Genomic DNA, 14,743 nt, shown 5'->3' with positions numbered 1-14,743 from the left:
ATAATACGGAGCAAGAAAATCAATAAAAACCCTCCCAAATAATATGAAAATAGGCGTGTTATTCAATTCCTCCCACAAGGAATAATTTCCAAATATTGATAAATAAAGTAGGGAAAGATTTGCTAGGATATTCCAATTAAAACATGGAAGGAAATAATTAGGGATCAAAATAATTAGTGAATAATTTCTTCTTCCACAAGCTAGGAGATTTCGAAATCTCCCTAATCAAAACAATAGGGGCCGATTTTATCAAGAAATAAATAAGATAATTAGGCTTTAGGATTTAATTTGGATAATTATCCCAAAACAAATAATTAAATCCAAGAAAAATAAATTCCTCTCCAAATAATAATAGTGGTCGAAAATTCCCTTCATAAAAGGGCAAGGTAATTATTTATGATCCTAATTAAATCTCACTCCCCGAAATAATATAATTCACCATGATATATTTCATTCCACATTAATTAATTTAAGCCACTTCATAAAATCAACGAATTTGACTCGATCAAATCAAAATTAGGTCACCATTTCAATCACATAATAAATCCGTCATTTAATTCGGCAATCAAAGCAATAAGTACAACATCTTAGGGTTCGAAAAATTAGGGTTCGAAAAGTGGGGCGTTACAGTGTAATGCCATCTTCAGAGCCAACGAAGAAATCCAAAAGTTCCAGGGGTATTACCTCTAGGAAGAGCGGTCGGCGGGGAGCGGCAGGAGCGAGCTTATGGTGAAGCAAACTATATCCCACATCGGAGAATGAACAAGAGTTGCAAGCATATAAATGGGCTACTTGTAAGCATATAAATGAGCTACTCCAACTCCATTAGTATGAGGCCTTTTGGGGAATACCCCAAGAGCAAAACCGTGAGGGCTTGTCCCAAAGCGGACAATATCATACTAATGTGGAGTTCGGGTGTACACCACCGGGATCCCAACAGTGGTATCAGAGCCCTGGTTCAGGGGCTGGGCCTGTGTGGCTCGGGGTTCGGTGGATTGTGCTAGCAAGTTCTCCGATGTCTTTGTGTAAGCTCGACCAAGACCTGTGGTGACCTGGTGACCTGTAACATGGGGGCACAGACATATGGTCTTGGTCTGGTGGTCTTGGTTTGAGGGGAGGATTGTGGTGAAGCAAACCATATCCCACATCGAAGAATGAACAAGAGTTGCAAGCATATAAATGGGCTACTCCAACTCCATTAGTATGAGGCCTTTTGGGGAATACCCCAAGAGCAAAACCGTGAGGGCTTGTCCCAAAGCGGACAATATCATACTAATGTGGAGTTCGGGTGTGCACCACCGGGATCCCAACAGTGGTATCAGAGCCCTGGTTCAGGGGCTGGGCCTGTGTGGCTCGCGGTTCGGTGGGTTGTGCTTGCAAGTTCTCCGATGTCTTTGTGTAAGCTCGACCAAGACCTGTGGTGACCTGGTGACCTGTAACATGGGGGCACAGACATGTGGTCTTGGTCTGGTGGTCTTGGTTTGAGGGGAGGATTGTGGTGAAGCAAACCATATCCCACATCGGAGAATGAACAAGAGTTGCAAGCATATAAATGGGCTACTTGTAAGCATATAAACGGGCTACTCCAACTCCATTAGTATGAAGCCTTTTGGGGAATACCCCAAGAGCAAAACCGTGAGGGCTTGTCCCAAAGTGGACAATATCATACTAATGTGGAGTTCGGGTGTGCACCACCGGGACCCAACAGAGCTCGACATCATCAGTGCCGCGTTGGCGACCTACCAATCCCAACATTACAAACCGTTCAAGTACCTCGGCACTTGGCAAGAGGTGCGTGTGCATCCGAAGTATAAGGGAGGCGTATCATCCTCCTCCAGCTCCTCCAGCAAAAGGTCGAGGTCGGTATCCCTATCCGATGCCGGCGAGGATGAGGTGGCTAGCCAGCTTGCCGGAGCTAACTTGGGTAGCCCCGACGCCGGCCCGAGCAGTTCCCAACGCCGGCCGCAAGGAAGGAAGAAGGCGGCAACGACCAACCGCCATCGCGCCACGACTCCATCCGCTCCGCTCCCTTTGTGCCACCTCTACCCCCACCAACTCGTTGTACAGCCTTTTGGCTCAACTCAATTTGGCCGATAGGTCTCGGATGACTCCCGAGCAACTTGATTCACATTTGACAATGATACGGGGTCTCCGAAAAATATTGGGGACAAGGCCAGAGGACTAGTCTTCCACGGGGGCATTTTTTAGCCTTTAATTATGTAGTTTTTAATTTATAGGATTTTAATTATGTAATTTTTATTTTTTAGGATTTTAATTATATAATTTTTAATTTTTTTGTAATTTGTAATAGTATTCCGGGTATTTTTAATGCATTTTAATATTGTGAAAATGTTTTTATATAATTGAATAATAGAATGGTGAGATCCTTGAGCATGTCCTTGCAGAAGAACATGTACCTGGATGTTGTACTCTTGGTGAAGAACAGATAGTAAAAAAATAATAAAAGTGGATCCGGGACCACGTTCGTGCTTTCTTGAGGTGGATGCTGTGAAAAGTAGAGAAAAGCATGCTTTGATAGAATTGTAAATGATTTCGGTGAGTGGTGAATTGTTGAAAATTGTAAAACCAAAATATCACGCGGCTTCAACATTCAACCAATTCATTATTTATGGCTAGCTATAAAAGTCAATCAACAATCAAACTCGTCACTGTCAAATCCAGTTAAAATAGCCCAAATATTTAAAAAATAAATATTTAATCTAGTTTTTCCAACATAGTAATACCAGTATATAACTACGCATCTCTCTTTATTTTATGACTCCTATATGACGAGGAGACTGCATCGCTCTCTTATCTGTCTCTTATCTCGTCTCGGAGAGATGAAATGGCGTTGCAGCGTTCCGTCTCATCTCGTCAAGACGCTTGTCCCGGAGGGACGGCTCGCGGGACGTCTCGCCACGCGCGTTGGCAACGTGGCGAGCTCCGGTTCGTCCGTGACGCCCACTCGCCGGCCCGCGAGTGGGCGTCGTTTTTATCCGAAAAAATATTTTTTTTGCTTTTTTTAAATTCAGGAAAAATTCAAAAATTAAAAAAAATCCAAAAAATATACTAGCAGTTTATAACTGTTTATAGCCGTTTTTTGCAAATATTTTATTTTTTTTAAGCCTCCAATCACTTCTATAAATATCAAATCATTCCTACAAATTAATCCACCATAAAAAATTTGTATTTTTTATTTAAATTATGTATTTTTTTTTAGGATTTTGTTAATGAGATTTTTAATTTTTTTAGAATTTTAAGTTAGTAATTTTATTTTATTTAATGAAGTGTGTTTTTATTAATTGAATTTGTTGGAAATAAAAATAAAAAATGAAATTGAATGAATAGTTAAGGGATTAGATGGTTAAGAGACGGTTAAGAGATGGAGGGTTGCGGGTATTGTCTCGTAGTTAAGAGATGAGATGAAAAGTACAGTATGGCAAATGAATAGTTAAGAGATGAGACGGTTAAGAGACGGATGAGAGACATCGTTGCTGATGGCCTCACAATCACTAGAGAGGTGCTTAAGATCTCAACTTAAAAAGAAGTGGTGAAATTCATATTGTCACGAGGCTTCTATAATATTATGCCCATTACACCATTTATATATGTCGAGATAAAATAGGACTAAATTAAACTAGGGTCATAGTTTTTGTAAATAATTTTTTTGAATTATACTAGCACTCAACAATTTTAAATAATATTTGTCGAAAATGGTAAAATAAATCAAATTATCAATTTAAGTATTAACAAAAAGGGGCCAAATTGATATTATTGTCTAAGAAATTATATGCTACATACTTTATGTGGGCTTCTTGTGTGAGCATCACTCCCGTTTGACACACGTTTAGCGTTGTTCGTTGCGATTTATATATTTAGTTTGATTCTAATACGTTAAAAAGTGTTATTGAAATTTTTAATTTCACAAAAATTATAAAAATCAAAGCTCGATTTGCTCATTTTCTCTATAATTTCAAATAAATTAATTAGCAAATTAACCTTTGCTTTTTATGAATATTGTGAAATTAAAAATATCAATAACAGTTTTTAATGTATTAGAATCAAACTAAATATATAAATCGAAACAAACAATACTAAACGTGCGTCAAACGTGATCGATACTCACATAAGGAGCTCATATAAGATATATAGCATAGCATTCCTCATTATTGTCCATAGTTATAGTTTTCCGATTCATTAACTAATAATATTAGATCAATATAGACTATTTTGTGGAGATAATAACGATAATCCATGCACAGAATAAAAGAAATTTATTTCACATTTTTCTAGATTTTTGAGACATCACTGTCTAACGACCATTTATGTTATCTGATTGAAAAAAAAAAGAATATATATTGTGCTAATCTAATTAGTGAACCTAAATAGTAGTAGTAGTAGTATATAATTTGAAAATTAGGGAAATTTGGAGTGATATGAGTCGACGCGCATGCTAAGTGCACGCTTCTGTGGTGACAGCCCCAACCCAGTGTGATATGAACTTCTCCTCTTTCAAGGATCATTTTATTTTATCAAATACTATTATCTTACTTTTCTTTTTCTTGTTTTTATTCTTTCACGTGTGACAAGATTATACTAGCTAGTATATTAATTTCACTTTTTGCAGAAATACTTACTCATCCTAACTTTAGTCTGATGGTTGCTTTTGGCTTGATAACATTTTGTCAATTCTCATATTGATATATAGATGTGTGATGGCTTGATGGTCTTATGTTTTGCATCATATTTTTTTATTTAGGTTAATATCCGATGTATTATGAATTTTAGGAAAAAAATTCTTTTTAGTGTAGAAAAAGTTACAATAGCGGACAACAAAACCATAACTCTGCGTATGTAAATCTAAAAAAATTATAACAGCGTTAAATTTATATATTTATTCACAATGTTCAAAATTCAATTACAAGATTAAAATTCACCCAAATCTGATATTTTTTTCAGATTTTTAAAGTGGTCCAAAAAATCATTCTTTACATCATGTGTCAATTTCATACAGCGGGTTATTTAGGCAATTGCTAAAATAAACGTGACACATTTAATTTACGTGGCACAAGTAATTATATTTGACATTATATGGTGTCAAAATTTTATGTCATAAAAAGATATATTAGTTGGAAAATCATGAGCTTATGACCAAATTGGTATTCCACATGACATTACAAGTGATCAAAAACCCATTGAATTCAATTCATGTAGCGTGCCAAAAATATTTATAATAGCGGGTTATTCCGATAATCATTAAAACTTAAAACTGACGTGGTACGTTTAATTCTATACTGCAAAATTAATCATATCTAGATTGTGTGGTGACGTGTCTTGACAAGATAATATTAAAACATGAAACAAGGTCATCCCTCCCTCATCTATTATACTACTACTAGCATTTTCTGAAGTTAAGTTTTCCTAACTATGATAGTGCCTCCCAAAAAAGGATTATGTTCAATTCAAGACCAATATCCTATTTCAATAAAAGTCTAATGTTTACACGTAGATAAGATAATTGCCACATCTCATTCGATATGGCTGTAAAATAGTTGAGCTATAGGTCACTTTGGAAAATTCGCATAATCCTTCACACTAGGAGTATTTTTTCATTTAAAAAGTTTTAATGCACAATATTTAACTTTAGTTTTCCTTCCAATATCCTTTTTTCGTAATTTAAACTTACTAGATAGTTATAGACCAACATAATTTCTCTTTCTAAGCCTGGAGCCCTGATATTATTGATAAAATAAAATACTACTAGTACTGTCCAAATAAACCAAGTACAAAAAGAACAAGAAAAAAAAGGCACGTAGATACCAAAATATCATTATTTTATAAATAATTCTATCGGACTATAATACGACATACCAAAATATCATTATTTTGTAAATAATTCTAAATACAAACACAAATGAAAATAAAATTTCAAAATACTTAGAAAACATGAAATTTAATCAAACTTAAACATATTCAATAAAAAAAACTACAACAATTAAATTTCACACAATCACATAACGTTCAACGATATTTGTTTGGAACTAATTTAACTAAAATCTTATATATACCGTATTTTCAGTATACCCCGGTATACCTCGGTATATGAAAATTCATACCGTTACCGTACCAAAATAAATCGGTAAGGTATGATACCTTACCGAAAATTGCGGTATACCGAAAATCCGGTATTTTCGATATTTTTTCGATACGGTAAGGGCGGTATTTCGGTATTTCGATATTTTTACCCAACCCTACCTATTCCATCAAAACAGGCAGAAATTATAAACTGAACAAAATATAGTACAGAAAATTTAGAGAAGAAAATAACACCTAAAATGGTCTTCATTATGTAAGGAACTTTCTTTCATCAACATCTTCCATGTGTAGCTGCTATGTACAACACCCAAAGCTGTTTCAAACTTGAAGGCACAAAAGAGAGGTGAGTGTCATAACCCCGGTTGCCTTCTAGAGCTTGTGATGGAGCTGCATCATGCCCTGTCCCATTCGATTTCTTCCTCCCCTTAATTTACAACACTGTCTTCCCACAGTTCCGCAGCTGAGGGCTATTCAGGCATGACATGGAGGGTGATGGTGCACAATGCAGTCTTTCATACCGGGCTCGCTCGAGAAATCTGCAATCGCGAAACCTTAAACCAGCTGGTGGCAGAGGTGGGGCTAGAAATTTAGTAAATTTGGGAGGTTGAAATGAATTAAACAAGCGAACACAGCAAACAAAAATAGTATCGAAACTAAATCTACGGGGCTAAATACCCTTTTAGCCCAAAAATTGACATAGGTCAATTTCAGCTCGAACTTCAACTAATACATTATTCAATCATCATAAATTCTTTCAGAGATAATATTAGCTCGTTAATAATTCTTGGCATCAGAAAGTTCAGTTGAAAGGCCAGATTTTACGGGTGATATTTTGACCTGAATAAATTTAATGATATACTACTAGAAATTTAAGATTTTTCACGTCATATATGTGTCTTTTAAATATTATATAAAATAAAAATAAATGCATAAAACATCATTTTGGTGATTCGGAACATTTCAACTTTTCATTATTAAATTTTATACAGGAGGAAACGTCAATTGGATTTTCCGACGTTGGATATCACTTCGAGCTAAAACTGTCACCAGTTCAATTTATGAAAGCTTGAATAATGTTAACTGAAGTTCAAGTTAAAACTGTCAGCAAATCAAAATATAACAGGGGCAAAAACTATCATATAAAGTATCCGAATTTCTAAGGAAAAAAAAATTTTGAGGGAGGAGAGCCGAACCTGACTCCGTGCATTGGTTTCATTTGTCCGGCGCTGTGGATGGACAGCCACAGATCGGTCACTAATGAAGGCTATTGTGGTCGATTCTCGTCGTGAATTGATCAGGGCCAGAGGCGGTAACTCTCTCATGACAAATAGGACAAAGGCCGAAGGGACTGACGAACCTGGACATCAGACAAATAGGCATCAAGAAAATCCAACAGGATTTTCAAATGGAGCAGTTTCCATATTCCATATACAGGACTGTAACGGAATGGGGAAGTTGGAAACAGTACCTATGAAATAATATAAAACCAGTAGAAGAGATGTATAAATGTCGCCTATCTGTTGCTCGTGCCAGTGATAAACAAGCTGCAGCAAGAATAAATTTGCTTTGATGTGATTTCTCTGCTGAAATCAGAATCGGAGAAAATGTGTGACGAAGATCAGTGAAAACTTACAGGTATATTTGTTGCCATAGCAACAGCAGCACTTGATGTGAAACATATAACAGACACAATGGCCAAGCCAGCAACCTGTACATGATGCAGGGCACGATAGAGATATTTTAGACAACAAAAATATTATTTGGCCAAACTTTGATATTTCGGGCTAGATTGAAAACGGGTGATAATTTGGGAAATAATATTTGAGCATTTTGGCTAAGATTAAATGACAAGATATGACACAAAATAGTACGAAGTAGTTAACCTTCCACATTTCTGTTGAAGCTCGGTCAGATCTAACTTTTCTCATTTTTAGGAATAATATAAGTCCTGAAACCAAAGAGATTGGTAAAAGAAAGCATGGGTAAAGAAACATCAAGATATACTACACTGAGGAATTCACAGTAGTAACGGTAAGTTGAACTTCCGTGGACTAAATACAATGCATGCTCATGGTATTATTTTATTGGGCTAATAGTAATTTATGACCTCAATGTTAGCATGTGTTTTGTTTATTACCTCAATTTTATTTTATTTTTAAATATACCTAACTTTGCAAATTTCACCACACTCACCCGTAATTTTGTCCTGCTCCATATCCGATGCTGGAATATTAATGCGAGATAAATTAAAAACATTGCAAGGTTCAAGAGATTTTCAATGCAGATCATAGTTGAGGTCATTAATAAAAACGCCAAAACAGAGGTCATAAAATCCTATCAGGGAATGCTTACGGAACAAACTAGAGGTCATAAGCTACCATGAGGGATTGCTTATGGAACACCAAACAAATTGGAGGCCTATTAATTAATATGAAGGAATGCTTATGGAACAAAAGATCTTCAAGCCTACGAGACTAGACGCACATCTTAGAGCTCCCTTGTTGAAGTCGTGTGACTCCAAGGCTCAAGGAACTAGACGCATGAGCATCATAACCATTGCTTTAATATTTAGGACACTAATAAGGTAACCCGTACGAGTAGCGCACCGCATGAAATTCAACAATTTTGTCATGGCACTTAAAAGTTGCTGAAGGAAAAACTGAAAATTTACTAAGAGGGAAACAGGTATTCACCGTAGCAAGCCAAGGCTCCTCCGAGCAAAAGAACTGCTATGGCCATCAGATCTACATATACCTGCAAAAATGGTAACGAGCAGGCATAAAATTTTTGCTTGCTAGGCATAGGCATTACCGTATTAGCATTGTCTAAAGTTGATGCATCTTTTAACTCATAACAGTGATGGGTACCCATTTGTGAACAAAATAACTAGATGAGACTCGAGAAGTAAGTAGTTAGATCTAATTTGAGAATAATTCTTTCGATTCAAACACGCTAGAACCGAGGATAACAAAGACGCAAGTATTCGTGCCTGAGCAACGACTGCTGAGTCGATAGGATTCTTCCCCATTCCAATCCATATAAGCACAGAAGCAACAACCATTATTGCAAAGATTAAGATAGAAACCTGGTCAAACAGTTGTTATTAGATAAGAGACATGTATGATAATATTTTTAAGATAAAGACTGTTGCAGAAGGATTAAGAAGTTGATATTATACCAGAATCACAACTTTTTGACGGCTTCCTATACGAATTGACATGAAGGAGAAACATCTACACCGATTACTGGTGTTCGAGTCTGTTGTGTTTGTTTTCTCCAGCAAGGTATCTTGGGGGTTCCATCCATCATCTTCATCGTCATCATTTGAGTGATGGCAAAGGTCAACCCTGCAAGCCATCATATCAGCCCTTTAGCCTTGAACCATGATATTATTATTTTGAGTCAGCATTAAACACAAATGGGAATCTGAAAATCATTTGCCCGTGAATTACAGACATAACTAAGATAGTAGGGTACACAAACTAAAAAAAAAGTATACTGTCCTAATGTCTGATAGGAGTTTTATATTTAGGATAGTAGCCTGGCGCACAGCAAAAAGATTCTGTACCTTACTTCCTTTTTAATGGTTCTGATGTTGCAACTGAGATCTGTTTACCCCCAAATTAATGCTGACATGTCTGGAAACCATCTAAATACTTTGCCATAATATAGTAATCACTGAAAAATTATGTGTCTTGCTTGCATGAAATTTTGGGATTAAACTAATCTCAGTAAGTTCATAATCAATTTATAAATATAGTGTAGGTAGAACTTTTGTAGTGAGCAAAACTAGAATTTGGCTAGAAGTTCAGTAACTTACAAGCTACTACTATTTCTAGTGCATATAATCATCTAATCTTAGTTCGAAATGGTATATTCAGAAGTATTGCATATTCAGCCTAGCAACACTCTACTAGTGTACAAAGGATGGCATAAAGGACCTTCATCTATGAAGACTTTCTCCCTAGACATTTCAAATCGACTTTAAATATAAATATGGGTGCCTAACATATCAACAGATCATGATTGCTAGCATGTCTACAAGAAACCGTTTCATTATTCCTAATTTACAGAAAATAGAGATAAACACCATGGGTATTTATAGATAAAAATCTACAGTTATTTTGCACACCAGAAACCAAATATGTGGTGAGAAGTACAATATTGCAAAAGTGGGACGAATACTAAGGTCTGCATACAATGGAAAAATAAATTTTGATAGCTAATTTGATAAAAAGAAAACTTACCAAAATGACAATAGTAGAAGGAATGCTGCAACAAACAGAATTTTTGGGAAAGCTGTGGAAAAATCATATCGCTGAGGTGAGCAACTGTTGTAATATGATTATCAACATTGAATTTCTAAAATCGTAACATGCTTGTGATCAGCATACCCATGACAATGAACCCGCAGGACTGTGACCAACAAGTCCAACTCTTACAAGCAGCAACGAGAGTCAACACAAAATATAGGAAATTACCTGCCAGACAGCCAGAGAAATTTTATATTTTAAGAATCGTTCATAGGATGAAAGGGGAGCTTCCCAGTTATTAGATTTGAGAATCTAAAAGCCATTGTCAGGATCAGGAAGCACAAAAACAAGTTACAAAAGGGTTAATAGCAGTTTATGACCTTATATTTGGCTTTTATGATCTCATAGGAAACATGTCTAATAGGAGAGCCTAACTGGAATTTTTATGCATGACAAAATTAAACGAATTTGAAAAGTTTGGGATATTTTTATGAAAATAAAGTTTATAAGATAAGGAATTTGATTAAGAAAATAAAACAATACAAGCCTGTGTGCATGCTGTCGTGTGTGTAGCACAACTTTCATCAACTCAGGGGTTCTGTGTGATGACAGTACTCAAAAGCCATAATTTTTCTCACCCAGATTAGAAGACCCGATCAGAAGATGAAAGACCTGGAACAAGAGCAAAACTACATCAAATAAAAATTTAAATAAAAATGAATGCACGCTGAAGAGCCAGTTTGGAAAATCAACAACAAAACAACATAGTCTTGAGCACTTATTATTGATCATTAGGGCCAAAGGGTCGAAAAGAAATTATTCCAGAAGGTGGTTAAGAACTGGAACTACCATGGTATTAGTCTGAACAAGTAATCATAAAATTACCTTTTGACGGTTCCAGCCAAGCAGAGGATTCCTTGAGTGAATCCTTATTAACTGAAAAAATGCGGAGAGATCAAATGAGATATAAAAAGCTACACGTAGACTGCTACAAGGTTTTTATATTCTACTAATGTTGATTTCAGTGAGAGCTGTAGCCTGTAGATCATAAAAAAAATCAATGGCCACATTGGTTTCGGTTCACAGTTAACTCAGGGGAAAAGTATTTATTTGAACATAATATCCAAAATTCATGTCGATCCATTTGTTTCTCACATTACATATTTTTTTTAACTTAGCATTCGGCAATAAATCTACTCAACTGGTACAAACATTGATGAATTAACAATTTTACAAGAATTGACGAAAATCTGAAAACTAGAAAATGTTCATTTTCTTTTTTCTTTAGGTCTTTATCTATTAGGGTGTGTTATCTTTGATGGGAAAATGATTAAATGCCTATATTTCACTCTTTTTCACATGTTTTGTACAATGGAAAACTTTCCAGGACAACCCATTTTCTCTCATTTATACTCCAGTTCATGGTAACATTATCATGGGGTATTAATGTTGATTTATTTTCCCATATTTTCCACTCTAGAGAATATGTGATAGAAAAAATGGTGTTAGAAAATTTTCCAATCTTTTCTTATCCCTCATTTCTCATAATAAATTTACAACCAAAGAGAATGCTCCCGTGTAATTCTTCACCCTAGAGCCAAGATTAAGATAAGGTAATATGATGTCATCTAAAACAAACAAGTACCACTGTATCAGCCCATGCTTGAAAGGCTGCATTCCTAAGTCAATCTCAATGAGGCATATAAAATCTGAACTTAAGACTAGTGTTGATTAATAGAAACTCCATAGATATGTTCAAAGTTGCATTTAACATGATTCACTTTCTGCAGCTGCCAATAACCCTGACACTGTCTACTTATGCCTAACAATGTTATCAATCTCGTATGGCGGCTTATGGCGGTTCGCCTAAAAACCGCCACAGGGATATGGCGTATTACTGTATTAGTATGGCAGATATGGCGGTCAATAATTAAATTAATAAAATAATACTTATATATTTATATATAATTCAAAAATTAGAAAATAATAAAAAATATCATCTAAAACTCTTAAAACAATTAATAAAGCATAAAATACAACTCTAACATCCATGTTTCTTGCATAATGCTCCATTCCTAAATGCAGTACACACGCAATGTTGTCAAATGGCGGATATGGCGGTGCTATGGCAGTGCCATGGTCCTATGGCGTTTCCACCACCGAACGCCATGCCATAGCGCCATAGCGCCGCCATATCCGCTATTTGATAACATTGATGCCTAAATCACTCTCCAATTGCTTATCTCACCATGCAATTCTCATTTGTTAATGCCAAACTAAATCTCACTAAAGAGCAGAGCAATGATCCACAATTAAACACAGCAAAACGTCAATCCTCTACCAGAATAGTCCAAAACAAATAAAGAGAACTTCAAGAGGAAACCTCAAGAATGTCACATGCAGGCCCGTCCCTTGGCCAGTGCGGCCTGTGCGACCGCACAGGGCCCCCAATTTCAGGGGCCTCTGAAATATTTCAGCCCATATACATGTATTCCTATTTTTTCAGCCCAACAAAGCTATTTCTCTTGTATAGCAACGCCCAGGCCTTTTTCTAGCACCGTGACTCCAATTCTGATCGGTTTCTTTTCCCGATCGTAGACCTGGGAGCCGCCTGTTCGTGTTCGGTGTTCCTCATCGACAAACGCCGCAACAGGGACCAGCTAACCAGAGCCATCGTTGATCGCTTCTGCAGCGCCTGCCATCGTCGGTCATTGCGATTGGGAGCAGCGCAAACGCATCAATTTGTCTTTTTTTCTATAGTATATTCCTTTAAAATGCATTGTCTTTTTTTCTTTAATTATCATATAGCTTTAAAATGCATTGTCTTTTTTTCTATAGTGGTAGGCCTCATTTTAGATTTTTGCACAGGGCCTCTGATTTTGTCGGGACGGCCATGGTCACATGGCATTCACTCTAATAACCTACCTCCAATTGAACCAAATCTACACCTAAAACAACCAAAACCTAGCTAATCCAAACCAATTCCCTTCGAGAATACAATGTCACCTCGATACATCCATCAAATACTACACAGAACAACCAAAAGAAGGCCAAGAATCACCTAATACAAAGCAATAAATGCCTCAATCAATCCCCATTTGCTTAACCATTGTTGCAAATCCCCATCTAAAACCTGTTAATCTGAAGCAATCGAAAAACAGGACTAAGGAAAATCTAAAATTGCTGCTTAAATAACCTTTTTTCCAACTGAATCAAATTTCCCAACAAAAAATTGCCAAAAACCAACCCTCACCAAAAAATACAATGTCGCCTAATGCATAAATCATCAACTTCACAAAATTAAGTATACAAAAATTTAAAAAAAAAACAATAAAATTACCTGATAAAAAGCAATGAATGCAATAACGCCATCAACACAGGCAAGTCCCACATTCACTCCCACCACCGCCTCCGGATAGCAACTCCCATGTCTCACTTCCAACATTTTAATTTCCCCCCGTCTCTCTCACAATCTGCGCAAACACTCACTCACCTCAAGTGTGCGGTACAATCACTTAATTATAGATAATTCACACTGCAAAAGACAGCGTATGCATAGAAATAGTATATATAATATATATATATATATATATGTAGATATATAATGAACATACTCCACAAAACAGCGGCGATTATCAAGGAGTGTATCTTTTGATTCACAACTTTTTGGATGGTATCTTTGAATTCCTCTGCTCTACAGATCTGATTCGGAATCCCTTACCTCGGTCTCTATTTAATCAAGGGGTTTATAAAATAAATCTGAATTTAAATTAATCGCGTACGAATATATACTAATTAAATTGATAAATTTATGCTCCGAAAAGTATTGGCAATATATTAGTAGAATAGAGATTGACTTCAGATAATAAAGTAATCGTTGTAAGCTGAAAGTTATCGTTGTAGTACTAAGGTGTCTGATACGTGTCGTGATTATGTTTTTCAAATTAATTTATACCCCCTTCCTCCTCCCAACTAAATTGGGGAGTACTACAAAATTTCGGGTAAATACAAAATATATTACGTTACGAATTCGAGTTGATATAAATCATAAAATAAATTTCTTTCATGTTTTCAATTTAGTATATTCTATTATATATGTCTTTAAACGGTGTTAACTTTTTACTTATACGACGTATAAACCATGAAACAATGATAAAAAAAATTGTATCAATATGAAACAATCAAAAAAAATTTTGTACCAATGATGAAACATTTTGTACTTTATATAGACAGAGAGTTAACGTTGTTTAAGCACATATAACGGAATGTACTAAATTGAAACACAAAAGAAACTTTTTGTATGATTTACCCCACAAAACTTTTTGTTAATATTAAGAAATTCCCAACTAAATTGGGGAGTACTACAAACTTTTTGTTAATATTAAGAAACTAGG

At 35.7% G+C, this 14,743-nt stretch overlaps 1 protein-coding gene across 4 annotated transcripts; it reads right to left on the bottom strand.

The window, feature by feature from the left end:
• Positions 1 to 6,324: 6,324 nt before the first annotated feature.
• Positions 6,325 to 14,240, bottom strand: LOC121808178 (tobamovirus multiplication protein 1-like). 4 transcript variants are annotated; one of them, XM_042208560.1, is made up of 14 exons: positions 13,964 to 14,240; positions 13,690 to 13,822; positions 11,235 to 11,285; positions 10,988 to 11,021; positions 10,491 to 10,577; positions 10,344 to 10,395; positions 9,275 to 9,443; positions 9,086 to 9,181; positions 8,790 to 8,850; positions 7,980 to 8,044; positions 7,730 to 7,804; positions 7,565 to 7,640; positions 7,290 to 7,453; positions 6,325 to 6,657 (listed from the first exon to the last, which is right to left on the bottom strand). In XM_042208560.1, the coding sequence occupies exons 2-14, from the start codon at positions 13,792 to 13,794 to the stop codon at positions 6,649 to 6,651; spliced, it is 1,044 nt and encodes a 347-aa protein (XP_042064494.1). In that variant the 5' UTR covers positions 13,795 to 13,822; positions 13,964 to 14,240; the 3' UTR covers positions 6,325 to 6,648. The 4 variants fall into 4 exon arrangements, with proteins under 4 accessions (XP_042064494.1, XP_042064493.1, XP_042064497.1 ...); XM_042208559.1 differs by having other exon boundaries at positions 6,325 to 6,632; positions 13,964 to 14,236; XM_042208563.1 differs by lacking the exon at positions 13,964 to 14,240 and having other exon boundaries at positions 6,325 to 6,632; positions 10,897 to 11,021; positions 11,235 to 11,387; positions 13,690 to 13,805.
• Between the last annotated feature and the right edge of the window lie 503 nt (positions 14,241 to 14,743).

The sequence above is a fragment of the Salvia splendens genome, chromosome 6 (assembly GCF_004379255.2).
Source record: "Salvia splendens isolate huo1 chromosome 6, SspV2, whole genome shotgun sequence".
Lineage (NCBI taxonomy): Eukaryota > Viridiplantae > Streptophyta > Magnoliopsida > Lamiales > Lamiaceae > Salvia > Salvia splendens.
This window is presented reverse-complemented; position numbering and strand designations above follow the sequence as displayed.

Coding starts and splice junctions, on each gene's coding strand:
- LOC121808178 (XM_042208559.1), bottom strand. CDS start 13,794: ATGTTGGAAGTGAGACATGGGAGTTGCTATCCGGAGGCGGTGGTGGGA. Junction 11,286..13,689: donor CATTCATTGCTTTTTATCAG/GTAATTTTATTG, acceptor GCATTTTTTCAG/TTAATAAGGATTCACTCAAG. Junction 6,633..7,289: donor AAACCAATGCACGGAGTCAG/GTTCGGCTCTCC, acceptor TCGCGATTGCAG/ATTTCTCGAGCGAGCCCGGT.